At 44.8% G+C, this 26,904-nt stretch overlaps 2 protein-coding genes across 2 annotated transcripts in view; one reads left to right on the forward strand and one right to left on the reverse strand.

The window, feature by feature from the left end:
* The window catches only part of SMYD4 (SET and MYND domain containing 4), a gene marked incomplete at its 5' end in the record, with an annotated part of 16,355 nt that extends 15,292 nt beyond the window's left edge, over positions 1-1,063 (reverse strand). Inside the window, 5 exon segments of the mRNA XM_082328302.1 lie at positions 233-322; positions 502-649; positions 722-854; positions 857-958; positions 961-1,063. Of these exon segments, the coding sequence (XP_082184428.1) occupies positions 233-322; positions 502-649; positions 722-854; positions 857-958; positions 961-1,063 (576 nt within the window).
* RPA1 (replication protein A1) lies at positions 1,000-23,930 on the forward strand. The gene is made up of 17 exons (XM_082328298.1): positions 1,000-1,094; positions 1,413-1,460; positions 1,731-1,809; positions 2,366-2,474; positions 3,282-3,370; positions 8,036-8,122; positions 9,307-9,439; positions 10,441-10,543; positions 11,675-11,743; positions 11,880-12,072; positions 13,169-13,308; positions 14,956-15,104; positions 16,400-16,532; positions 17,568-17,744; positions 19,036-19,143; positions 22,468-22,554; positions 22,919-23,930. The coding sequence occupies exons 1-17, from the start codon at positions 1,062-1,064 to the stop codon at positions 23,024-23,026; spliced, it is 1,845 nt and encodes a 614-aa protein (XP_082184424.1). The 5' UTR covers positions 1,000-1,061; the 3' UTR covers positions 23,027-23,930.
* Positions 23,931-26,904: the final 2,974 nt, after the last annotated feature.

Here is a 26,904-nt window from a genome sequence, read left to right on the forward strand (position 1 = left end):
TCGGAAGCACGCCTGCCCCGCAGCCGCTCGTTCTCACAACCCGGCACCCGCCATCCTGGGGTCTGCAGAAGCACCCCCGCGGACCCCGGCTGCAAAGGCCGTGCGGTAGCACCGCAGGCGCTGCTCGGGCTCTTCCTTGCCCCAGCCCCGCTCCTGCTACGCCTCGGGGCGGGCAGCGCTGCGCGGGGGCACCGGGGGCTGCCGCGGGTCCCGCTGCCCCCCCACCGCTTACCTCGAAGCGGCCGAGGTGGAAGAGGGCGGCGGAGCGGTTGGCGAAGCAGACGGAGACCTCGGGGCTGCCGGGGACCTCGTGGGATGCCGCCTGCGGAGCGCAGAGAGCCGCTGCCGGGGGGCACGGGGGGCACGGGGGGCCCTCCGCGGGACCCCCCTGCCCGGGGACCCCTCACGGGAGCCGGGCCCGCCGGACCCCTGCCCGGGAGCCCCTCGCCGGAGGCCCCGGGCCGTGAGGAGCCCGCCCCAGGGCTGCCCCGCCGCACCTACCTGCGAGTAGAGCCTGGCGGCGGCCCCGTAATGGCGGCGGCCGAACAACCGGTTTCCCTCCTCCCGGTAGAAGCGCGCGGCCGCCGGCTCCTTGCCCGCGCGCGCCCGGCGGCACAGCCGCCGCAGAGCCGCCGCCTCCGCCTCGGGCCTGCGGGAGACGGGGGTCAGCTCCGCGCTCCGCGCACCGCCCGCCCGCCCGCTCTCCCCGCCCGCCGCTCACCGGAGGAGGCCGCAGCCCAGGCGCAGCGCGTCCTGCAGCGAGGCCGCCGCCAGCCGCTCCCGCAGCGCCGGCTCCAGCGCGGCCCAGCGCCGGGCTGCGCACAGCCGCCACTCCTCCACGGGCAGCGCCATCGCCGGTGCCCCGATGGCGGCGCCCAGCGGCGCCCCCACAGCGCGCCCGGGAGCGCTTCCGCCGTACGGTGCCGGGCAGCCAATAGGAGCGTTGCGCTGCCGAGTCACGCGCGGCACGGACGTCAAGGCGCGCCGGAAGGAGGGGGCACGGCCCCGGGCGGCGGGAGGATTTGGCGGCAGTGGCGGAGCGCGGCGGGAGAGGCAGCGCCATGAGCGTGCGGCTGAGCGAGGGCGCCATCGCGGTGAGGGGGCCGCGCCGGTGGCCCCGCGGGATGGGGGGGTCTGGCCTGGGCTCGGTCCGGTCCTGGGGGGCGAGGACTGGGCCGGGCCCGGGGAGAGGGGGGCTGGGCACCAAGTCCGGCCCGGTCCTGAGGGGAGAAACCAGGCCCGGAGCTGGGCCCGGTCCCGGGAGGCAGGGAGGGCCCTGGTCGGGTCCAGCCGTGACGGCCGCTCCCGTGTCTCTGGCCGTTCCGCGGCAGTTCCCCCTCAGCTGCGGGTCTCGAAGCGTCCCCGAGTGAGGTGGCGGCACCTTCCTGAGGGTCCCTCTCTCTTTTCCCCAGGCCATAATGCAGGGGGAGAACGTCTCCAAGCCCGTGCTGCAAGTCATCGTGAGTACTCTCCGTTACCTCTTGCACCAGTCCCTTCGTGACTGCGCACGCTTCCACGCAGGCTTCTGAGCGCGGTCAGGCTTCCTCTGCAGGGGCGCCGAGCGAGGCTGATGTGCTCTTAATTTTGTTTTATGTGACTTGGGCTATGCTGTTGATATCGGTGCTCAAAAAACCCAGCTGAGTAGATAGACCGTTTGCTAGCGATGTCACTTGATGTTTTTGAAGAGTTTCTGAACAAACAAGAACTGATAACCTGTTGTTTCTGCATAGAATACACGGGCTATTGCTACAGGAAACGGGCCACCGCGTTACCGGGTGTTGATGAGTGATGGGGTTAACACACTCTCCTGTAAGTACGACAAGCTGCAGTGAGATTTTTCTAAGTGTGGAGATACTAGCGGTGCTAAAGTTTCCGGTCTGGCGTCTGGGTGCGTGGTGGTGAAACGAGTGTTGAAGGAGAACGTGGCTTATATGGGCACCATAGACTCTGAAGTGTGCAACCGCATTTTAACATTTGGACAAAATCCTTCTCCTCTGGAACTTTCTTTGTGAGCTTTAAGCAATTGACTCGCTACAGGGTATAATGAAAATATAGACACCTATACATGTTTTTGTAACAGTGATTTTAAAGTAATTTAGCTTTCTCTTTCTCTGACTTCTTTGATAGACAATCATTCTAGCTATCACTGCACTCTGAAGTTTGGGGAATAAATACAGTATAGTTTATGCTCGGGTTTGGTGACTTGTTAGCAGTTTCACTGTTTTCTATGCGTTAACTAACTGAGCGAGTTGTAGATCTAATGCAACACTAGCAGACTGGCTGGAGAAGTTGTGGCCAGCCATGGCAGCCCCGTTTAAGGCTGGCACATGTTAATTGTTTCATTGTTTTTCTTCTGTTTCTGCAGCATTCATGCTGGCAACACAGCTGAACTCTCTGGTGGAAGAGGAACGGTTATCAGCCCAGTGTATTTGCCAGGTTAACAGATTCATTGTCAACAGCCTGAAAGATGGAAGGTATATACGTTTCTTAAAGTACGGTCCTACAGAAAGGCAGCGGCACTAGTGGGTGCTCTGTCCTTTGTGACTAAGGAGAGGCCAAATGCTTTTGACTGGCATTATCTGAAAATACTCAGGGTGCAGGAGGGAAAGTACACAGCACAAGCAATAGCAGAAATAAAAAAAATGACAGAATGTGACTGCAGCGGGTGTAGATATGTCTAGTACAGTGATTTAGTAATTTAAAGTTTCCAGTTGGAATACTCCAAATTGTACAAAGTTTCATTAAAATTCACTTAAAATTATCTGCTGTGGAAAAGAAACAGCGAAGATTTCTTGTTGTGGAATCTGGTCTGTCTTTTCTGGAAATTTGAGAGAAGGGAGGTAGGATACTGCAAAATGAGAAGGGATCTGAGTGAAGTGATTGTAGAAAAGCTAGGTATGTGCCCAGGAGAATAGGAAGCGAGGTTCTGTGTCTTAGTGTTTTTGTGGAGGGAATATAACTTCTTTTGAGGCAGGGAATATATTCTCTTTTGTAAAATCTGGCATGGTTTTGATACTTTTAAAACACTGCGTTGTTTCGAGCCGCTTTGGTGTGCCCATTCAGCCTGCTGTCCTTGATGAAACGCGATACTGTTTCAAGCCTACTTGTACCTCATGAGAGGGTTAAGTTGACAGCGGAGAGCTTTTTGTCTTCCAGATCCCTTGTCCAAAGAATCAGCCCCAAATGGTTGGTTCTCTTATCTGCACACAAAGGATATTCAGAGTCTGATAGACTCGCAGAGGGAGCGAAAGTCTTTATTGCTGTCTATTCTGTGTTTGTAGGAGAGTGGTTATACTGATGGATTTAGATGTTCTGAAAACTGCTGATAAGGTTGGTGGGAATATCGGCAATCCAGTGCCGTACAACGAAGGTGAGTGTCCTCTGTAAACAAATACCTTTCTGAACAGACTGTCTGTTATGATAGTCTTTCAGCTGTCTGTTTGTTTAAAAAGAAGCAGTCAGACATCTTCAGCTTTCTTATGCCTGGAACAGTGATGTCCAGATCTTGAAAATCCTTTCTATTTGTGTAACACAAAATGGGTTTTGTTCATGTTATCATAAACTCTACACCATGGCTGAAGCTTCAGTCTCTACGTGGTATTGGGAAGTATCTATACCATATGATAACATTGGCAGGGTTTTGTTACCTGTTAGTGGTCCCTACCTAGAGTTCCAGTAAGTATGCGGAAGCTATTCTATGTCTCATAATGAGTAATCAAATAGATTATAATTTCTTCTGTCTGGAAAGAAAACATCAGGAAGAAGATGTAATAATGATCTATGAAAGCATAAGATGGCATGGAGGGGATGAATAAAGAATGATGACTCTCTCTCTCTCTCTTTTTTCTACGTTCATTTGATGCTCTTTAGTTCTCATGTTGTCAGGTAGTGGTTTTAAACAAAGGCTGTACCGCACCCCCAAACAGTGCATAGTTAAATTATGGAACTTGCTAAGGTGGGTGCCAAAAATTGGCACAGGTTCAAAAAGCAATTAGACGTGAAAGAAAAATCCATTAAAGGCTGTTAAACATAACAATACATCCTCTGCATGAATGTGAAGTTCAGGAAGCACTAAAACTTAGGTTGCTCGAAGCACATAGATGAGAGACTGGTACGAAAACACGGCCAGCATACAGCCTTCCCTAAGCACCCGTTCCTACCCTGCCATCTGAAAAACCATGATGCGCCGGGTGGACCTTTGTCTGACCTGCCGTGAATCTTTTGTTTTTATTATGTTGCATAAATAACTCTGCTCTTCACTTTCATGGGCTGAGCTTACCGTTCTCAGGCAAACATTTTCTGAATTAATATTTTTTTTTTTCCCCCTGAGATATGTTCAAAAGTATGTTCTGTTCTTCCAGTTCTGATCTTTAAAAAAGAGAGAGGATAATAAGCACTTAAAGAAAATATTTGAACAGCTTTGTCATTGACGTATATACAGATAATAGCTGAAATTTAATAGCAAATAGCTCTTCTTGAAGAATTATTTTTTTTTCCTGGTGGAAGTGAATTAATATATTTTTATTACTAAGGGACCATACATTAGTGGCAACAATTTTCTGTAGGATATTTTGGACAGACGGTGGTAAGTACACTGCCATTCTGGTTAAAAGTCTACTTTACTAATCGAAGTAGAAATTAGACTTCATTGCAAAGGCAAAGACATCTTTCTTCATTAACTTTTCTTTCTCCTAGGGAATTAGAGGGGCGTTTGTTAAATGAGCCTAAAGAATCCTTTGTTCCTTTGATAGTTACTTAGCTAATTGCTGTTTAAAAAATGTGTTGACACCTCAGATTTTATGGTTTAATCCCACAGTTGCTGTAGAGACCAAGATTTTCAGAATAGCTATTGAGCAGACTGTTTTGTGTCTTTCTCCCGTTTCCCTTGCTTGTGTGATATGAGAGCTTGTGAACTATAGTGTTTTTCAGTTATCATATTGTTGCTTAGAAACGACTGGGAACGTGCTATTTTACAGAACCGAGCTGAAAATATACCTTTGCGAGTGTAACTTGTGGTAAAATTACCATGACTTCCATCAAAGTTGCATTCTTCATTTGGGCTTACAAAAGTACTCAGCAATGAAGTTTTCAAATCTAAACGCTTTTGGAGGCATTGCAGGTCTATGATCATAGTCAGTGGGGTCTTGCACTAGATCGTTAAGAGATGCTCAGTTTGATGAGATGTGTATTTCGTTTTGACGCTGACGTTATTCTGCAGACTTCATACCCTTTTATTTGATACTAAATAAGGTTTCGGTTACAGGCGGTAATAGTTTTAGATTAGGTATGCTTAACCCAGCCTTTCTGCTCTGCAGGGCTGCCTGATCTGTCATGAAGGCCTTGATAAAATGAGACCTTGAGAGGTATATCTCAAGTTGGAGTTTCTTTGAGTTCCTGTATATATTGAGAGATTGTCTTTTTGAGGAACACTCAGCTAATGCAGAATGAGTATCTAAGAGCACTTTGTGGTTTTCATGGAAAAAAATTCAGGTATTTTAAAAAGAATGTTTAGTCCTACTTTTGGTCTTACTTGAAATGCAGATCTCAAAGTGCTAGACCTAGGACTAAGGAATATTCTTTCCCAGGCTGTAATACCACAGTAGGACCCGAGGAGCGAGAAGCTGGCTTTTGGCCACTTTACGCTTGAGCGGTAGGAGGTTAATCTGCCTAACAAGGAAGCTGGAGAGACAATCTCCTTAATGCGTATCATAAAAACTTTTCAGGCAGCATTTCATAATAGTATTGAAAATTAAGATTGAGCCGTTTAGTTCTTGGTAGAAAACTAGATGGTAATGTTATTACTGTCATTAATTTCATTCAAAGTGCTCTGATGCTGGACTTTCTTCTTACTATGACAATTACTTGCTACTTATGTTTAACTTCTGTCATTCATCTTTCAACGCTGAAGTGTTTGTATACGTATACATTCATTTGAACTCTTTATTCTTGCCCTTCCTGCCATTGTGATTTGGTGTGCATTCTTTCAAAACGCGTTTTCTTCCCTCCCCTCCCCGCTCCCGTGCTGCTGCTCGCCCCTGGGACAGGTCTGCCACCACGGCACTGCGGCAGTACCTCTCGGTAACGCATTATTGGCTGCAGAGGGCTGCTGTTACACGGCTGTTACATTGGAGTGGGCTGTGTGGCTGGCTTTGGCCAAAGCCCTGGGGTTTGACTAACCCAGTATATATAGCAGAAATGTGAACAGGTATTTCGAGTATTTTTTCAGCTTCTGCTAATAAAAACTAACAGCGAAAACCAGACAGAGGAGTCAGTTTTCTGAGCACCTTAAGTGATCTGTAGGCCAGCAGCTGCCAAAACTCATAGTTCAGGAGTCCCTGGACTCTACAAGTGAGAAAATTGGAGAGATATTTCTGCTACTTCCATATTTGAACATGTGCACAGATGTGTTAATATATTCTTAATCTGTTGAGAAACACCAGGCTGTGGGTAGGCAGCCATTAAAACATGAATTTGCGTTTCATAGTACACAAGCGTTCTAATGTATGTGGGGGTCTTTGGTTTGGTTTTTGGTGAGGTGTTTTTTAATTAAAAAGTCCTAGGGGAAAAAAAAAAAAAAAAAAACAAAACATTTAGAACAAAAGTAGCAAAGAAGTCTCTTGCTGTTCCATGTGCACATTCCTGTTCTTCTTGAATATTCTTTCCCTGGCCAGACATTTTTCTCTTAATGTGTTTTGTTGGGTTTTTTCCTCCTTCTCCTCTTACACAAAATGCATTTGGGGCGCCGAGCACTGACCCTGACTGGGTCCTCCCAGTACCTAGGGCAGCTGAGCGAGGGTGAAATCTGGCTTCCCCATCTAGCGGATTCTGCAGTAAATGCACATCGCTGTTTGACGTCACCCTGTTGCCAAGGAGACCGCTGTCACCCGTTCACCGATGTGACTCTACTGCGGCAAGTTAGAGGAGCTAGAGGAGCAGATTGGATTTGTGCAAGGACTTTGTTTTGGATTGAAAACAACCGGAGGGTTACCTCTAGAGTACGAAACTACATCAGGGCCTCCTTGTGTCACTTCTGCTCCTTTACCTTCCTGCTGTGCCACCCTTCCCTGCCGTTCTGGTCTGGCTTCTCCGCGTTTGTTCCTCGTGATGCTTATGGGCCAGGTCGGACCTTCTGTTCCGCGCTCTCTGACCGTCTTACTCCTCACACCCCAAAACAGGGGGGGGCTTTGCCTGCTCAGGCCTGGGAATTCTGCAAACCGATGGCTTAAGAGTTAATTGCATCCAAAAAGACAAAAATGTTGGATGTCTTCTCATCTGGAGGCAAAATGTGATAGGACGATTGTTCTGTAAAGTAATTAAAATTTTTGGACTGTAGATTAGTCTTCTAATGTACTGTTTCTCTAGATATGTCACTCTACTCATTCTCTTGTAATTTATCGACAATATAAGGCAAGTAAAAGTCCTGGAATCTAAAAAAACGTATGATATATACTTACTACGGCCTCACTTTGTTCCCTGCGCAGTATACTGCTGGGTCCCAAGAGGAACTCTGGTGAATGCTGAAATTGAGACTCCGTCATCCCCGCATTAAATATCTTTATATTTTGGAAATAAAATATAGCAGGTGTTTTCTTTGTCTTGTGTTAACTTCAGGTTTGACTTTACCCACTGGGTTTTTGGCCCTTTCTGAGTTTTAAGAGGGAATTTTCCTACAGTTTTTATCTTAGCTGTTAGGTAGTAGCAGAAACTACCTGTCAGAGCAATAGAAGCCTATAAAAACTGAGAAGGTGTCAAGATTACTTCAGTGCTGTCCTTTTAAATAACTGTCAACCCTGAATGCTTTCGAAGTAGAAAGCAGTTGCTTGAGGAAAGAGATGTGACTGAAATTCCTCCATGGTAATATTGTTCAACAGACAGCTTGCTTCTGTGGTGTCTTATAACACCTGAATTTTAGCATGTGTTCTCTGTGTTTTAAATCATTTTTTTCATGCAAATCTTATTTCCTAAAAAGGCTTAAGGGTAGTTTTAATTAGTGCTCCCTACTGTACTATATGGTCTCTTTCCATTTGATTACCAGGGCAAGGGCAGCAACGTTCTTCAGCTCCAGCAGCAAACCCAGCACCCAGCAAACCACAGCAACAAAATGGCAGTTTGTCAGCAGCAGGTAAGAGTAATCCTGGGCAGGAATTCTGGTTTCCATTTGTGCAGTGCAAAACTACAGCTTAAATTTTGAAAAGGTCCTTTCTATAATGGTGTTGCCTGAGAAACACTCCATTGAAGACTAACCCACAGCTTGACAAGGTGAATTCTCTCAAGAGGCTACTGTACACTTGGATTTAATAATACATTTTTTAAAAGGCGGGGGGGGAATCTGTCCCCCTTCCCTCCTCTTCCCCAAGGAAAAAATAGGAAACAACTTTGACAAAGCAGTGTAAACTGAACGCGTAGTCTGATGCAGCTTTGCATTCTTGAAGCAGTGCTCTGTGGACACCCAGGTAGGCTGCGGTTCAGAGCTGGCCGACGGGTGTGTTACCCATGCTGAGTATTGAGGCCAAACAGTTTAGGTGGAACAGGACTGAAATTATTTGATAGTACGTCTATAAATACAGTTTTTTGATCAAGACTTCAAATATAGAGATACTGGAAAAAGCAGTCAATTTAAATGTCAGCCTGTAGACTTTTTCTGAAGAAAAAGTTGTCATTCCTAGCTCTTGGTACTGCTTTAACCTGTCTGTATTCTTTACCCCTGTGTTTAAGAAGTATTTTGAAATAGTAAATTTTGACACTGGCTTACTGCAGCAGCAAACAAGCTCTTCCTTCCTGTGCTTGAAGCTGATCATGAGAGTGCTGTGCTTATCCATTGACAAGATTCAGTTCAGAATTAGTTGTATTGCTTTGTGTCAGGAAATTATTTGACTGTGGGGTACCATTCCCTAGTTGTTCCCCCAAATGGTGTAGATCTAAAGCTTGATGTGCCATGGTTTACAGAATTTACTGCTAGTTGTTTCCCACTTAGACCGTGTTTAAGTGATTGACTCTGGACACATCTCTGCTTCCAGCGTAAGTGCTGCAAAGGTCTGAGAGCGTCTCTTCTGCAGCAGTTCGCAGCCTAGAAAATACTTGTGACCGACAGCAAAAGCGATTCAACAAACTTTGAGCCGCTCTGTGGTGCCCGCATCGCACAGAGCTTTAAGTGCCTCCCCAGCGTTAAGTGTGACTTTGCCTCCTGTGCAGCTCCCCGTAGCGCGGTGGGAAGAGTTCTGCCCGACCTTGCCCCACGAGTTGGTTTGAACCTGACTTTTGTCTGCCAGGCTGAAATTCTTTATGCTTTGTCGTGGTTTTTGAAAGGTCCTGCAGCTCCGAAGTACCATGCTCCCTCAAACCAGTTTGGTAAAGCGAGTGCTCCCAGCTCAGTGAAGACACCAGGGGGGTCGCAGGCCAAAGTGGTGCCGATTGCCAGCTTGAACCCGTACCAATCGAAGTGAGTTACCGTGGTTTGCCAGGTGTTACTCAGTGCCACAGGCATGAAGGAACAATAGTGTCTTTGCTTTCGCATGTATGAATCTCGGTCAAATCATTCTTTGAGTTCTTTTGAGTTTATTGGTTAACTTCAAACAAACAAACCCAACAGTAACAACCAAACCACCCAGAAAAACAAACAAAAAACCCTCCATAGAAACAGCAGTACGGGTTTTGCTTTGGTTTTTGTTTCTTGTCTGGGTTTTTGTTTTGTTTTGGGTTTTGTTGGGGTTTTCTGTTGTTGTGGTCTGGGGTTTTTGGGGAGGTTTTTGGGGGGCGTTGTTTGTTGTTGGTGTTTTGTTGTGTTTTTTTTTTTTTTAATTTCATCAACACTGACAATCTGAGATTTGCCTTTGCATTGTCTTGGTTAAGCCACCCTGCTGAGCTTGATAGGTTTTTAATATTTTAGTTGAAAATCAGTTGACTTCTCTTTTTTTCCTAAAGCAACAACCTTTTTGGTAACTTAATGACAAAACAGCTCAGTAAGCTATTCACTTCGGCTACTGTTCTGTTGAAAAGCATGAGGATGTAATTATTTCATGAATGACATTTTTAAGTTACGCAAACTGATTTGATTACCCAAGTTAAATGCGAATCCTATAATTGAGCTCTTGAGTTCTAGCACGGCTTTTCAGAACAGGCAAACAGCTGTATGAGAAATGTACCCTAGAAGGGTAAAAGATTGGAGGCCTGCTTCTATGCCGAAGTATTGTGCGCTGCTATTATCATACTAGATGTTTTATGGCTGGCTTTGTTGCTGCTTTCTCTACAACTTTCTGCCTTTAATGGTCCAGGCCATTAAAATAGAAAGCAGCAGAAAAGCAGGTAGAGTTGCTGAGGTACAGCGGAAAGATTCTTGCTTTTAAATAGTGAGATTCCAGTTCCAAAGGTTTGTAAATTCAATCTCTTCTTCAAAAAAAAAAAAAAAAAGACACAGAACAGTGATTTCTTGCATGATTTCAGGTGGACCATTTGTGCTCGTGTTACCCAAAAAGGCCAGATCCGCACATGGAGCAACTCCCGTGGTGAAGGAAAGCTGTTTTCTATAGAGCTAGTTGATGAAAGCGTAAGTGTCATATGTTGAGAAAAACATAATGTATGTCAGATGCTGATGAACCCTTCCGAGAGACAGAATAGAGGAAATAAAGTGTATTATAGGAAATGGGTTTTTTTTATTATTATGACGGAAGCTTGTATTCCTCTATTCATTAAGTTGAGCATCAACAACCCAGTTTTTATCCCAAATGAAGTCTTAAATGTATGGCATTACTGATGATTTTTCATCAAAGTCTATAATGTGTGACTAAATTTTGGCAGCTTCAACATATAGTTGTTTATGACAACCTAATACTTAGGTTTGTGGTGGTTTCCTGTAGATTGAGAACGAGGTCTCATCCTCGCTTAGACACGTTACAAAACAAGGGGTGAGAGGAGCATTGCCTCCAAGTTATAAGCTTTAATTTTCATGAGGAAATCGGAGTACAAATTATTGTAATACTAGGAAATTTCATCTGCGGTTTGTTTGGGGAACGGTATCTGGATAATCTAACTAAACTTGCAGTTTGTCAAACCTCTCATCAGATTACAGCCTTCTGTCGTGAAAACAAACAAGATTCTGCTAGGCTACCTTTAGTATAAAATGTGAGGTTAGTAATGTAACGTTGTCATCGGCCATTTGTTTTCTCTGTATACGGTCTGTGTTCAAATTTTTTTAAAAAACAATATTTATATCTGGTGAGGTTATAATTGTTACTAATTCTTACTTGAAGACTTGACATCGCGTATGAGCGGGAGATATCCCAGTATCCTATGTGCTAGCTTCTGGAGCTGCGTCGTCTGTTGGAATTTTTTTTTTTTTGCATGTAGTGGCAATTAATGCTGGTTTCACAAGTACCTTTTCAGAGGTGTATATACGATACATGTAGTTCTTACGCGTTTCATTCTGAAGCTCTAGATATGCTAATGAGACTTGAACGTGAGTTTTGATGGTCAGGTGTGGAATATGTCGGTTTAGCTAAAACTACAAATGTGAGGAGACTGTTGTTTGTTTCTCACGTGCCTGGAGCTAGCCTGGCAGACCGCGCTGTGTCTGCAGAACTGATGCCACTTAACATCGCGAAGATTTCTCTTTATTTTTTTTTTTTTTTTTCTCCCATGCCAAATTTCAGTTCTGACCCGCTCTCCTATTTTCTTGCAGGGCGAGATTAGAGCGACTGCATTCAATGATCAAGCAGACAAGTTCTTTCCACTCATTGAATTGAACAAGGTATGGTAGCATTGTGCTTTCACAGAGATGAGCTAGAAAAGAGGAACTTCAGCATAGCGAGGATTTTTAAAGGTGAACACAATCTATTTTCTCTGACTTCTGATAATATCCTCTCTTTTGCTGCTTTCTCCTGTAGGTATATTATTTTACCAAAGGCAATTTGAAGACTGCTAACAAGCAATATACAGCTGTTAAGAATGACTATGAGATTACATTCACTAGTGAGACTTCAGTTGTGCCCTGTGATGATGCCCAGCATCTTCCATCTGTTCAGTTTGAGTTTGTATCCATCTCTGACTTGGAGAACACACCCAAAGACTCAATCGTTGGTCAGTCCAAGTAGCAAAATGGCAAACACTAAAGCTTTGAAGTTTTACTTTTGTGTCCTAAATACTGGGGAGGTAGTGAGCCTACAACGCGCTGAGTGTTGTGATCTCTTAAATGAAGTTATCCAGTGATGGTTCCCATTAAAAATACCTCGGGCAGTTTTCCTGTTAAGATGTCTTTGCCCTGCTCTGCTAACAACATATAATGATTTTTCTTCAAACTAAAGACAGTAAATGCTACTTGTTTATTGTACTATGATCGCTGTTTTCCACAGAAAAGGGCTGAAAGGAAAATGTCCTTGCTCAGCACGTGTGCATTTCATACCTTCCGTGGTCTTGCTTTCTTTCACTATCTAATTATCTCTGCAGTGATTTTTGGCATAATGCATTGCATCCAAGTCCAAGTTGCATGACTGTTTTGGCTTGCTTTGTGAAGTATTGGAGGTTTATTTTTCTGTAATTTGTTGGGCAGAGCACTCCGGAAAAATCAGAGGCTTGGGTGGGGGCGAGGGTTCTCAGGTTTCACAGGCACAAGATGCCTCTGATTCAGAGGCATTCAGCTAGGAATTTTAAAGGTAGATCTGTAATATTAAAAATGGTATATTTTTAGGGAGCGCAAAGGGGATTGGGTTAGCTCTTACTCCCCAAACATGCACACTTGTTTAAGTTGCAGCTTGTGGTCACAGGGCTACAGCGAAGGCACTAGCCACTTGCTTCGTTGTGTTACCGTCACTTTGAAACCCTTTCCCTGAGAGACCTGTGCTCAGACAGGGAGCGGGGTGTGCTGCGGGATCAGGGCTGAAGTCCTTTGGCAGAATGGGATGGGGAGAGATAGTACGATGCCTTCATCTCGCTAATGTGGCGAGGCTTGCGTTCATGAATATCTTAATGAATTCGTCAACAAAATTAAAGCACTGAAGAGTTCTGTAGTGGAGCATTCCTACTGTAATACACTTAATTTCCATATCAGATTTGATTTGAATAGGGAGCTAGGATACAAGGTAAAAAATCTGACACTAGGTTTGAATTCTTCTCTTGTGATCTTGTATTCCCCAATTGTGACCCTGGCGTAACTAACTAAATTGTAACTGTTTTTCAGATGTAATTGGAATTTGTAAGAGCTATGAAGATGTCACTAAAATTACAGTGAAAGCCAACAATAGGGAGGTATCAAAGAGGAACGTGCATCTGATGGATACATCAGGGAAGCTGGTGACAGCAACGCTGTGGGGAAATGAGGTATGTGCTCTCTTACCTGTTCTTAAGCAAAGGTTCCTTTGTGTAGGATGAGGAAATGAGTGTGCTGTTGTCATCCGAGATGGGCATAGCACCGAGACAGTCCTGGGTGTGTAAGGATCAGGGGCAGGGAGAAGGTGAAAGACTGTCTGGTTTCATTCAGGTGTGATGTTCTTAACCTTTCTCTGACAAACTGCTGACATGATCTGACTAATGTGCTCTGAACAACTGCAGACATTATGTCTCGAGCCCAAAGACTGAAGATAACAGGCTTCTAGTTTAGGAAAGGATATGAGTTGCAATTTGATTATGGAAAAGCCCGGTGGCTACGGCTGTCTCATTTGAGATGAGTTTTATTCGTAGGGTGGGATACATGTTGCCCTGCATAAATTGCTGCTTAACTAGGGGGTTGAGAGGCTGTATCTCAGACTGGGAGTTTAAAGCATCGGAGCCTTGGAATTGAAGGTTTGAGTAGTTGCAGTAAACTGCTGCTTTATCCTTTTAACAGGCTCCTTTGTTTTCCAGCAGTGGTGTAGATACGTAGGGATTTATGTTCCAGTCTATAAAATGGGAGCGATCCTGCCAGCTTGACAGTGATGCTTTATGGCTAAATGATCAAGTGCACTGATATTGTAGGTAGCTGAACACCATTAACCATCTGATATAAACGAAGTAAGGTGAAGTTCCATATCGCAAAGTTTTGAGCTTGAACCAGGTTGTTATAGGAGAGGCTACTGGTAATCAGTTCCTGGCATAACTCTTCCAACAGAGATCAGGGGCTGCATTTTACAAAGTTAAATGTTTGCTTGCTTGTAGAATAGAGACGGCAACAAGCATTGAGGGCAAGTGATGTGTGGCTGGCAGCTGGCGTGCTTGGGGCTGGAATCTCTCTCCTTTGTAACCGTCATCGCCCTAATGGCTGGGTTACGTTTTGTGTTCTTTTTGCATCTCATGGACACAGTGAATGCCACTGCTAACTCCAGCTCGTTCGTAATCTTTAAGCACATGATCCTTCCTTTGCTCGCTAAGTGGTGTGGGGTCCAGAAAATCTATACCTTTCAAAACCTCTCTCATGCCAAGAGGTTCTTTGTTGGTGTCAGACTTTACTCGGATAACAAACTGATGGCAATTGAACAGCATTAAAGCAGCTTTATGAGGTTAAGAACAGAAAATGGAAAGTCGAGGAAAAGTGTTTGGTCAGCATACCCACGCTTCTACTTTCTAAGTTATAGTAGAATAGACATGATTGGCTCAGTCGAGCCGAGTGAGTTGTTTCATCTCCTGAAGAGTCTAATCTGACCAAATAATTCCTCCTGTTTGGAGAAACCCCCATTCCTATAACCCATCTCCCTTTCTAAAATCCTTGTGTAAAACTCCTAATGGAGGGGAGTGATCCTTTTTTTCCAAACCAGTGGTGTGACTGAAGGATTCTGTGGTTCCCCGGGAGCTGGGGTGTTAGGATTACAGCTTTAATTGTTAGCTGCCTTTTCTTAAACTCCTAGTGATATCATTTAAAACCTTACCTTCTAAATACAGTAAGATGGTTTGATTCAGATTTGGTCTCTTGTCACGATCTGTGAATTATGACCGCGAGTTCAGTACCTTTACTGTAGCGTGCTACTAATGCTTTCTGTTTTTTCACACATGCAGGCTGAACAGTTTGATGGTTCTAGACAACCTGTGATAGCCATCAAAGGAGCGCGAGTCTCCGATTTTGGTGGTAGAAGCCTGTCTGTCATGTCCTCGAGTACCGTATTCATCAACCCTGATAGCCCCGAGGCTTTTAAGCTCCGAGGATGGTATGAGCGTGTGTTTGTGTTGATTCATTCCAGCCTGCTGCGGACTCTGTTTTATTCTGTTTCTCTGTACTTGAGCAGTCTGTATAGTACTGAAGAAAGGTAGCAGAGGATATGGGTTCCAGGGTTATAGAAACTCCTTCCTTGAAAGCACTAGAGCCTGAAAGGCTGTCTTTTTTAAGTTGTTCAATTAAAAAAACTTATAATTCTGTGACAGACCTTGAAAAATTGAAATAGGAGTAGTGCACGCTGACCCAAAGCCTTGGAAGGCAGCATGAAATCAGACTTGACCAGCTCCACTTTCTGAGGCTTTATCTGAGAGAACAATATTTTTTTTCACAGGCTTTTTCCATTGTGTGCAATCTGATATGCACTCTGTTAGTATGGGCTGGAGGAACTATGTTGACGACTTCCAGTGTCTATTCCTTATCAGATGCTTTTCAGATAGCGAAATAACATTTTTATTGTTCTCAGGCAAACAAAGTGATTTCTTGGTGGCTCGTTGCTTCTGCTGTAGGTAGTTGCTAAATTGTCTGCTATAACTACTAATATGGTGAGATGTGGCCTACGTACAAATAGGGTTAAGTGCCGACAGCATGAGATTTGTGAATCCTGTGCTTTCAGGTTGTGGTTAAATCACCCAAACATGGATAAGATATAATGGTGTTCTCCAGTTGTCATTGAGCTGTGGTTCTCCCACACTTCAGAAGGTTGTTGAAGATAAAATTGATTGTGGGTCTTAGCTATTACTGTCACACTTTAATTAAGTTCAGTTTTTGAGTCTTGGTGTGTTTCTCAAATCACAAAAAACGCCAGAATGGGATGGCAGCACAACCTTTTGCTGAAAAGCAGTGCTTTCTTATTTTAACAGAGGAAGCATAATCTGTTCAATGCTATTTGCTTTTCCTTTCAAAGCTGCTGCGAAGATAATGGTACCATGTAATTTAATTTTAATTATGGAAATATCTTGATGCCCTTAAATCTTGTTATCTGCCTGCCTTTAGGAAGCATGCAGTGCGTGGTTTGACCACTAGCTGGCAAACAAATTGCAGTTATATAGAACAAAGCTGTCCTCCTTTTGTGGGTTTATAAAATACTGTGCTAATTAAGTCGGACTATTAACTTATTCTGAAATGCTATTTTTGTTTGCAATATACACAAATTACTGTAATTGTTTCCTTTGCAATCATTGATAAAAAAAGTCCCTCATGTATTAAGTACACGAAACTAAACGTAAGCTTTTGATAAGTCTGTATGGTCAGCTCTCTAAAAATAGAAGTGCGTCTTTGTGGTTCCAGGTTTGACTCCGAGGGGCAGCTTCTGGAATGTGCCTCGATCTCTGACGTGAGGGGTGGGCCAGCATCTGGGGCGAACACCAACTGGAAAACGTTGTTTGAAGCCAAATCTGAGAACTTGGGACAAGGAGATAAGGTAAAGCACAGCCGCTGAGTACGAGCCTTGCGTCTTGGGGAGAAAAAAAAAGCTAGGCTTCGTGCAGGCATCCTGCTTATTGAAGGAGTCCAGTTGTCGAGCAGTTGCGCTTGCCTGTCAGAATCTATGCTATTAAATAATTTTTTTTTTAAATAAATTCAAGCTTGTTGCCGATGTCGCAACATGATGCTGTGTTTGCAAGAGAATTCTAAGCCTTGTATAAATGGGAGCTCACCCCAAAGATGTTTATATAAATAGCATGAAGTGTTCTAGGAGAAACAGGTGCATTAGGAGGAAGTGGTTTTCGAGGGTGCGCGCTTGGTCAATAGAAAAGCTAGGAATAAAACCCAGGTCTCTGGCATTCCAGTCCAGTAACCTCCCTAGGCTTGTACTGCTTCTTGACCTCTTTAATTCCCCCCCCGCCAAACTTAAGTGCTAAGCCACCTGGGGTGCGCAAGAACTTCTATCTAAGGAAAAAAACTTTACCTGTAATTCAGCTCTTTTCTTTAAGATTTTTTGCACGTGCTTCTTAAGCAACCTCTGTTTATCTGTCGAAAGACTCGACCGTGGTCTTAAACCATTAGGATGATTATTTTAGTATGGTGTGTGGGTATTTTGTTCTGTAGGCTATAGTTTAATCAAATGCTTATCTGTAATACTACACAGTAGGCTTTCTGGTTTTTGTATTGGCTCCCAAAAGAAGCATAGGAAAGCGCAGAATCTTAATCCTGTGAAAAAGTAGAGATTTGAACAGACACAATGGAGAAGCAAATATGCTTTATCTAAAGAAAACCTAGCAATTGGAGTTTCCTGCAATGGAAACGCAAAATAATCTTGCTGTAGGGGCTTTATTTAACATAATGGAAGCCTGAAAATGATTGCAACAGAGGGGTTGATTTACAGTTTCCCAATAATCCATAGCTGTTAAGCTTTCTAATCCTAAATATCCAAGTATGGGTGCCTTGCTTTGTAGTTAATTCAGAATTGGAAAACATTGAGTATTTCGAGGCTAATGTTGCACACTCACTCTCCTAGGCGGATTATTTTAGCTGTGTGGGCACAGTCGTACATCTGCGCAAAGAGAACTGTATGTACCAGGCATGTCCCTCTCAGGATTGCAATAAGAAAGTGATAGACCAACAAAATGGACTGTATCGTTGTGAAAAGTGTGATCGTGAATTCCCCAACTTCAAGTACCGCATGATGCTTCTGGTAAGTAAATGGAGTAGAGGAGAGCGTGTTTCTCGCTGTTTTCCTTGTACAGTCCAAATAGACAATTTTGCGAGAACGGGGTGTTAGTGCTGTTTGTCTGTCTGTGGTGCCTGTGGGTTAGGGGATGTTTAAATTGCTTGTACGCCGTACCTGAGCGAGGGATGTTTCATTGAGCTGATTAGCAGTTTGTTTTCCTAGTGCTCCAATTAAAAGCTTTTCTCTTTGCCAAAAAGTTGATGCTAGCTCAGTTGATTCTGGTTTCCAAGTGTACTATGCAGTGCAGAGTACAGATGGCCTACGCCTCTTCAGTAGTGAAGATAAACTGAAGTAAAATGGCATTTCTGGAGAGCAGTAATTGCACTTTTACAGCTGCTGCCTATATTTAGTACATTTTTTTTTGTAGGTATTGTTCTGGCTCATGCTTTAATGGAGCCTGCTTCAGAAAGTTGTCTGAGGATTATTATTGTGATGCCTGCTTACCCCATAAGCATTGAACCTTCTTCTGTTTTACATTATAAGTTAGAGTTGTATCTGCTACTTAGAAATGCTGTGCCAGGTGGGCATGCAGAGAGAAGGGAACTATCCCTGCAGTCTCACTAAAACACAAACTGCTACTGAATAATTTCTAGCAGATAACTTCTAGGAATTCATGAACTGCTTTCCATAGCAGAATCGTTCTCGTGGAATATAAAGGGGATACCGAGGGTGCAACCGTGGCCTTCAGAGCAGTGTGTCTCCTATTTTCCCATTCCTAATTGTCAAAGCAGCCAGGAAATGCATGTGAGGGGAGTACTTGATCCTTTTACTGCTCTGTCTTGTCCTTGAACGTTTGGATAGTTTCTTCATAACACGGTATTACATGTGTTTATGCTCAAATACTCAGGTATTTACAAAGTAAATGCAGATTGCAAGGTGTCCCCCTTGGTGGTGGTTGTTCTGGGGCAGAGGAACAGGGCTGAATATCCATCAGTGGGTACCGCTGTGATCTCGTTGGCTTTTTGCTGTGACACAATGTACCGTCAATATTAACTTGCGTTAAGTTGCTGTGATATTCTATGGAGCTTAAAAAGGTAGTAAGTCACTGCCTTCTACCCTCAGTGATGGAAAGTACCTACGGTGCGTAGGGCTCTGATAGTTACTGGAAAACTCACTTTTTAAAACTCTCTTTAGCTGTGAAATTTAGCTGTGAAAAAATTCTCTTTAGCTGTGAAATAAATGTTTCTTTTGTACTGTCTTCTGTCTTCCTTGCGGAATAGGCAACTGGATGAAGTGACTTTTTTTTTTTTTTTAGGTGACCATTGCAGACTGCCTAGAGTACCAGTGGGTGACTTGTTTCCAAGAGTCAGCAGAATTCATTCTTGGGCAAAACGCAGCTTTCCTGGGAGAACTGAAGGAAAAGGTCAGTCAATTAGCTTATTGTATTTTTAGTAAATGTCTAGAAGTTGAACTATGCTTCACACATCTTGTTGTTGGGCTGCCCTCAAATTTCTTGCTTTTTTTGATCTTCCTGGTAAGGAAATGTTCTTGTAATGTTGACTTTGAAGGCAGCTTGGAGCAAGATGTAAGGTACGCGTGGAACACCAGTGCTGATCCATCCGAGAGCATGATCTCATCCCCATGTGCGTGTGTATAGCACTCCGAAGTCAGCAGAGGTGGCAAAGGCAGTGGGTTATGTTCATGTAGTTGCCGTGGAAATTAACAGCATTATTAAAACAAATACAAAAGCTCCATAGGAAAGAAAGGGATGTTCTGCTTCATTTGGCAAGAATTTGATCTGGCCCCTTCTCTGGGTGATAGACCAGCTCAGGGGCCTGGCAGCCCGAGATTGTTCTCCAGATGTTGGACTTCTGTGTCTTTTACAAGTTCACAAATCATTGCCTAGTCTGAAGTTCTTGGCAGGGACTTGTTTACTCTCCTCGGGATTATTTTCCACAGGCCATCTGCCTGGAGAACAGAGATTTGCCTGGTCTCCCCCATAGTTTGCTCCCACAGTCAGTCTGTCTACCTCTGAGCTCTTCTGGCTGTTCAGCGCTGGAGGCCAGCCTGTCCCCCTCACCTGGCCCTCGAGGGACAGCGGATGACTTGTCGATAGTACTGCAGCCTTCGGAGGGCTGACAGCTTTAACACGTGTTGACTCCGATGGAGGGGACAAGTTGTTTTATTGTTGTACCTAGATTGGAAGAATCTGCAAAAAAACTGTTTTAGCCACGAATGCTGACAACATTATCCCTAATGCGTTCCAAAAATTTGTTTACAAAGCCAAAAAGTTCCAGAACACTTTGTATGTATCTTTGTAAGTAGGCAGGAAGCTTTTTGAACTAATGCGTGTTAGCCCACTTCTGAATGTTCCTTTTTTCCCACCAAATATCATCAGAAACTTTGTGGGTCACGTGAAAACCATGACTGGTAAAACAGGTCATTGACAGAGATGCTTAAGTGACCTCTCTTTGACAGATTAGAACAGTTTTTAAGGTTGTAAGCCATCAAACACTGACAGACAGTACTTTCCCCCCTTTGTCGCTATATGCTGCTTTGCTGCATTTTCCTTTCTTCCAACCAAAATAATCTTTTCCTGATTTTTAGTTGTCTACTATATAAAATCTGTGTGGTCTTGGTTTGGTTGTTTTTGTTTGTTGTTTTTTTTTTTTTTTTTTTTTTTTTTTATAATGATGATGTGGAAAGTGTGACAAGTTCTTGAATTGCGTGTGAGGATTGCTGTGCTCCCAGGCTGGGGCGGGCTGATACTGGGGCTCCGTAGATGGGCCAGTTGTGGGTTAACCCGTTGCTTGGCTGTGGGGGGGAGATGAAGCAGGAGGGATCGCTGAGGCTGTAGTCCTGGTTCTCCGGAGATGCTGTGGTAGGCCGCGTCCGCTTCTGCAAAGCAGGGCTGGTTTTCCTGGAACTTGCATGCAAGAATGATTTCTGGAAGTTTCCTGCGCTTCAGCTCTCGAAGATCAGCGGTACAAAGCTCGTGCTTCTGGGGGGCTGAAGTTTTTGTGATGATATGAAGGCTGGACACCTCTGTTCTGTAGGAAGCTGTGTTGCTAGGGCATTCTAATTAGATGTGCTCACACTCTTACATTTCCATTTTCAGACATTCTTAACTTGTCAATATTTTCTTACTTTGGTTGCGCTTAATCTCTGCTAGAGTGCAAACAAAATTTCTTGGTCACTTTTAATGCTGAAGAGAACTGGATGGGGAAGGAGAGACAGCAGATCCTATGTAACAGTACAAACACGTAATGATTTTTGAAGAGCTGCCTAATGGACATGGCTGAGGATAGAAAATGGAACATAATACGGAATGAGCCCTTGAGCCGGGAACGCTTTGTGTGCGAGGAGAAATTGTTTTTGATTTGACACTTTTATGACCCTTTAAAAATGGTGCTTGGTGCATTTTCAGTAAGCTTTTCTTAGTGGTTTTTCTCTGAAGGCCCGATGCAGTATCCTGTGAAGTTGGTGGGAGTCCTTCCGCTGCTCCCGGTACGTATTGAGTCCACGTACAGCCAGTGCAGCGCTAAGCATAGATATGCATGCACGGTTTTTCATCTCCTTCTCCGCTGTGCTTGTTACCAAAGGAGGTAATGTAGGGTAGCAGTGACTGGTATGCTAAGGCATTTTCCACTCACTAATGGTTAGCACAGTTTGTGGCAGAGCTGGAAACAGAAGCCAAATGCTTTATTAAGCGAGTTTTCTTATCCTCTGATCCGTACGATGGTCAGAAGAAGGGGTTTTAATATTCAGGAGGGATATGCGTCAGTTTTGCAGCCTGTGAAACTAGCTACTCCTGTTCACCTTCATTTGTTGTGCTTTCCTAAATCTTAGGAGAATCGCTGTGTGGTGTAAAATAGCGCTGCGCACACTTGGGAACAGCGGGTGTAACGCTTGGAATGTGGGTGAGGCTGAGGTGGGTTCAGTTCCAGATCAGATGCTCTGTCTGCTGCTGGAGTGACTGCTCGAGTCAAGTGCACTGGTAGATAAATGCACTCATAATGACTTGTCGGTATCATCAGGGGGCTGCAGCGTTTTTGGGGAATGTCAGCAAAGGTTTTTACAACTAATTTTTACAAAAATAAACTTTTTTCACAGTCTCCGCAAGTTGTCTGCTTCTCTTCTACTGTTTTGACAAATTGTTTGTTATAAACGATGATGTTTAGTGTTCATATGGTAATTAGAAGCAGCTTATGTTATAAATATGACAGTCTTCTAATGGTTATACAAGCATGTTCAAAACATGCATCCACTTTTTTATAGAACATCCTCTTAAATAGGTCTGTGTCAGGATGTGAAGGATACATACCGCCTTGATGGAGACGCAGGGAAGCAGAATGCCTAATAAGACAGTTAATAGGGAAATAGTTAACCCTGTCAGTGTTGGTGATCGTAGCAGAACATCCGAATCAGCCAGTTAAGCAGCAGGAGAGAATCTCGCGTAGATTTATAGTGTTGTCATTCTGTACACTTGGTTGCAGATTCAGTGCAACTGTACGTTATTTTGTTCAGGTAGCTAAAAAGCTTTCACCTTGAACTAAACTTTTTCTTAAAAACTTTAAGTTCTGGTTTTGGCATCTAAAATGTGACGGAAGATTCAGCTCTGCCTACACGATCCAGTTAGTTCCACCGTTTCGCCAACATCAGCAAAAGATGAGCTGTTCTGAAAGTTCATGGCACTACCAGAGGCTGGAGTGTCTGCAGCTGATATCTGTCTTTGTCCTTCTCGCAGAACGAGCAGGCGTTTGAAGAAGTGTTCCAAAATGCAAACTTCAACACGTATGAGTTCAGGATCCGAGTAAAACTGGAGACTTACAACGTAAGTATCCCCCAAAAGCAGATAGCGTAGCAGGTGGCTTTTGTAGTTAGGCTTGTTGTCTCCAGAGGAGGTGGCTTCCTCCTCTTACGTCTGCGGTGAGAAGTCTCCAGAGATACTTGCTCACACAAGTGCTGTCAGCCTTGAGCACTGAAGGAGGGATCTGCTGTCATTAGCACTGCTCCCTCTCAGGTTCGTCAGGCCTGGCTTGGTTCAAGTGAAAACAACACAGCTGCTCTGGGAGTCAACCTTGCACTCCCAGCTAACCCTGATACCAAGAGCAGTAAGTTACTGGGGCAGGAGGAGGTTAGAACCCAATGCCTGGAGTGCTTAGCGTTCTTTTACGTGCCGTGTTTCTCTTTCACAGGATGAATCTCGTATTAAGGCTACAGCAATGGACGTCAAACCTGTGAACTACAGAGAATACAGCAAGAGGCTGATCGCGAGCATCAGGAGAAATGCTCAGCTAGGGTGAGGAGGCTGGCGCTGACTGATTGCAGCTAGAACTTCCAGGAAAAACTCAATAGGTGATATTACACTGACTTTTTCCCCACCCTGTGCGCGACAATTTGGCATTAGTTACACCGTGCATGGCAGTCCAGTGTAGTGGGCTAAGTGATTTAATGCATTTCTCTGAAGATACGCCCCTGGTAGGTAAGAGTGCACTCTAATGGCCGCGATATTGTAGACTGCTGTGGTCTACTAAGCTGTGACAGCTCTGAAGAGGAGTCTCTAGACAGATTGCCAGGGTCTTTAGGCAAACCATTTAGAATGGCTGAAGTAACTTTGCTTTCTCGCTGTATGTAAAGCTGAATTATATAACCATTGTGTCTTCTTTGCAAGAAAGTAGTGACAACCTCGACACTTTGACTTGTTCAGCAGAGGGCAGGAGGCAGAGCGTTGTACAGCTTTCGGAGATGGACGAAGGAGAGCAGGTCTATTAGCGCAAGTTCGTTCCTTTCCATAGGATTCAAAGGCTTTCTCTTTCCACAGGTGCCATGCAGTTGTTAATGCTTGGAATGGCAATATGGTAGAATTATTAATCAAAGACATATCTCTTATATCTGAAGAATATCCTTCCTTCAGGGTTTAATAGACTGAGTCAGATGGGTCTGATATTAATCAAAATTGTCTCTTCTGAGGAAGGCAGATAAGCATTGACTCTCCATCCCCCAGGGAAATCTAGGCAACTACAAAGCATTGCTTTAGTTTTCTCTTCAATTAATACTATGGGTTTTTGACTGATTTTAGCACACATTTCCTGCCTATACTTATTTCGTATGTTTGTATGTTCAGTTTCTTTGGTTTTATTTGTAATGATGTTAATCAGAAACAGGTCTTTAAATGGGGGGAGCTTTGTTTCAATAAACACTGTTTAATTCCTGTGTAGTGAATTTTGCTTTCTTTGAACACCAAAGACTTCTCATTACTGGAAAGCAATTAATTAGCTTTAATAATAAGTATTCACTTGGGGGAGACGTTACCTTATTACAAACTCTAAGGTTAGACTGAAGAATGGAGACTTCTTTGCCTGATGTTAACAGCATGGAAATGCAGTGATATTTTCACCGTTTCTGTGCCTGAGAATGCTGATGAGCTGGCACTTCTGGGATTTTTATTGACGTTTACACAGCAGTCTAAAACTAACCAGGCTTTGAGATTTGTTCAGACATAGAGCTAGTACAGAAAACAGTAATTATGCTACTGGGCTTTTCAGTCAGCAGAGCATGCTAGCTCTGTGTGCTCCTAATCACATTAATTATGTGTTCCCTGGCTGCAGCTCACAGCTTGGCATTTGCTGCACAGCTCCAAGCATCCAGGCAATACTGAAGTGGGTCTCTGGTAGCAAAACTGGAATTTATTTATTTATTTGGCTCCATAGGGCACTGTTTCTTCATGTGTTCAGTTGGTGCCCTTATTTCCCGTACTTCCCTGTTTGTCATCGTAAGTCTTCATGTTTAAGAACTGTAAATGCCATTTCCACTGCTGGACATGCGGGAGGTTATTCTGGGCCCGTTAATTGCACAAACAGCCCCTTCCTCTTTTTTGGATTCCGAGGATCATGACTGGGCTCTTCTGCTGCTGTCTTGAATTTTTTATTGAAGTATTTGTTCCCTCTGACCTTGCTTATAAAGCATTGACTATAAAATTACAGCCTTCGCTACGGTTCCGGATTGACAAATGGTAGGTTAGCGGTGATAATCTATCTTTCCACGCTGCTAACCAGTCTCTAATTCTGCTCCTCCCTTCCCAGTCTGAGGGGACTGGTAGCAAGCGGTCATGCAGTGTTCCTTGGGGCCGTTTCCAGTTCTCGGGCCCACGGGCGCTGGCGTTGGCGCGCGTTTGCTGGCGTTGCAGCTTTAGGAGCCGAGGGCGCGCGCCCGCCTCTGCTGGGGCGGCTCGTGCTCCCCCGGGAGCGGCCGTGCCGCTGGGTTCGCTGTGCCGTCAGCCGGAGCGCTGGAGGTGGAAGGTATCGGTACTCCGAGGTATTAAGGTATCTTGCAGGATCAGCTGAATGACCTTGAGAACTGGAACAGAAAATCAACTTAAAACAGTGTGTGTGAAAAGTCATTTATTTGAGGACTAATAAAAAACCCAACTCTGCTCTAAAGTGGGTGCTCATTAGTGACTGAAGAGTTGGAGGGTTTTAATCATGCTTTAATCAGCTAGTATATGATAAAAACATCAAGCTATGTAAGGCAAGGTATTTCTAGTATAGCTATACAAGTGCCATAGGATTATATAAGCCTCTGCTGCGAGATCGCATCTCGAATGCCATGTACAGTTCTGGTCTGCTACGTATAGAGGCAAAAACGAATCTCAGCTGGGGCGAGTACAGAGGAGGACTACACCGCTGAGTAGGAGAATGAAGATCTTTTTTAGGAGGGGCCTAGAAAAGCTAATTTAGCAAAATGAATCCTGAGAGGGGGATACGATTTCCCACTTATATAAAATATATGTGCATATATCTGTATATCTCGCTTCCTTCCCCTGAACATAGGCTGGAACTGTTGAAGGTAACTGGTGAGGAAATAGTTTGTCGGCCCCGAGGAGGCGAGGTTCCGAAGCAGCCGTCCGGCTGAGGCGCGAGGGCAGGGAGGCTACGCAGGGGTCTCCGTTCCCTCCTCCCGCCCCGCCGCCGGCGGCCGCGGCCGTCCAAATCCCGGCAGATCCCGGTGGGCCCTGACACGGGCCGTGGAAAACAGGACGCTTCGGAAGGCTCTGGGCTCTCTTGCCTATGCTAATTAAGGGAAGTGAGCGGACTCACGATGCTAATTGGGATTATTGGCAAACGAGCCTGTGGCTTCCTTCCCGTCATCATGAATCTCCCCCTGCTCGTGTCCAGGTTATTGCTGGATGGCTTCAGCCATTATCTGGGCTGAATATGTGTTTGCTCAATTGAAAGGACGCTGGAACGCTTCGTAACTAGATCTCTGTGAGGTGAAGATTCCTGTGGCTGCTAACGTTTGGCTTTAAATTAAACGTACAAAGCGAAGACGAAATGGGGAGGCCGCTGGTCTTGAAGAGGCGGGTGCAAGGGCAGCGCCGTGAGACGGCCGAGTTGTGCCTGGCCGAGGGAAGCGCTGGGGCACGCTTCGACGGGCTGCGTTCAGGTCGTTCGCGGTTCGCGTTAATTCCCGCTGTTAGGATTTAACTACGTTTTCACTGTATGTGACTTTTAAATTACTTGCTAGTGACCCTTGCGGGTCTCTGGAGGGGAGATGCCGTTCAAGTCGGATCTGGTTTTTAAGATGCATCAGGTGGTTTGGTTTGGTTTTTTGGTTTGTTTGGTTGGTTTTTTTCCCCAAAAATAAAGCTTTGAGGAGTGATACGCTCTAAGAGCTGCCGTAAAAATTAAACGGTGGTCTCGCACGGATCAGAAGCGGCCGCCCTGCGCGTGTCGGGGAGCTGCGCGCTCCGCGTGTCCCGCGCGGTCGGATCGTCCCTTTGGCGCGACGGGTGCGGGAGTGGAAGGTGACGAGCCTGATGTTTTGATTCTCGGTGGTACAGCGTGACACCTTGAGGGGGGAGGCAGACGTGCTTTCCTTCCGTGTCCCATTCCGTCCGCTTGCCTTCCCTTGTGCCTCCTTTCTTCCCGGCCCTCGGAGCCGCTCTGGGGACGCGCGGCCGCCCCGCGGGGCGGCCTCCTCCCCGGCTGGAGGGGTCGCCCCCCGGGTGGCTCGGGGCGGAAAGAAAGAGAAATTTCCGATCGCCTTTGTTTTGTACAAAAAGTCATGAAAACGTGGAGCAGGCTGCCTGCTTCCAAAGCCTGCGCTCAGGGAAGGGAGTGCTCTGCAGCATATTATGCATTATAAATATTGGAGCAGTGCAGTAAATAGCAGTAATCGTATT

This window comes from Platalea leucorodia, assembly GCF_965183815.1.
Source record: "Platalea leucorodia genome assembly, chromosome: 16".
In the NCBI taxonomy this organism is placed as follows: domain Eukaryota; kingdom Metazoa; phylum Chordata; class Aves; order Pelecaniformes; family Threskiornithidae; genus Platalea; species Platalea leucorodia.

Excerpts from the sequence above, each read along its gene's own strand:
- RPA1 (XM_082328298.1), top strand. The coding sequence starts at position 1,062 with ATGAGCGTGCGGCTGAGCGAGGGCGCCATCGCG. Across the intron at positions 8,123-9,306 it reads TGGCAGTTTGTCAGCAGCAG|GTCCTGCAGCTCCGAAGTAC; the intron begins GTAAGAGTAATC and ends GGTTTTTGAAAG. Across the intron at positions 15,105-16,399 it reads GCTTTTAAGCTCCGAGGATG|GTTTGACTCCGAGGGGCAGC; the intron begins GTATGAGCGTGT and ends TTGTGGTTCCAG.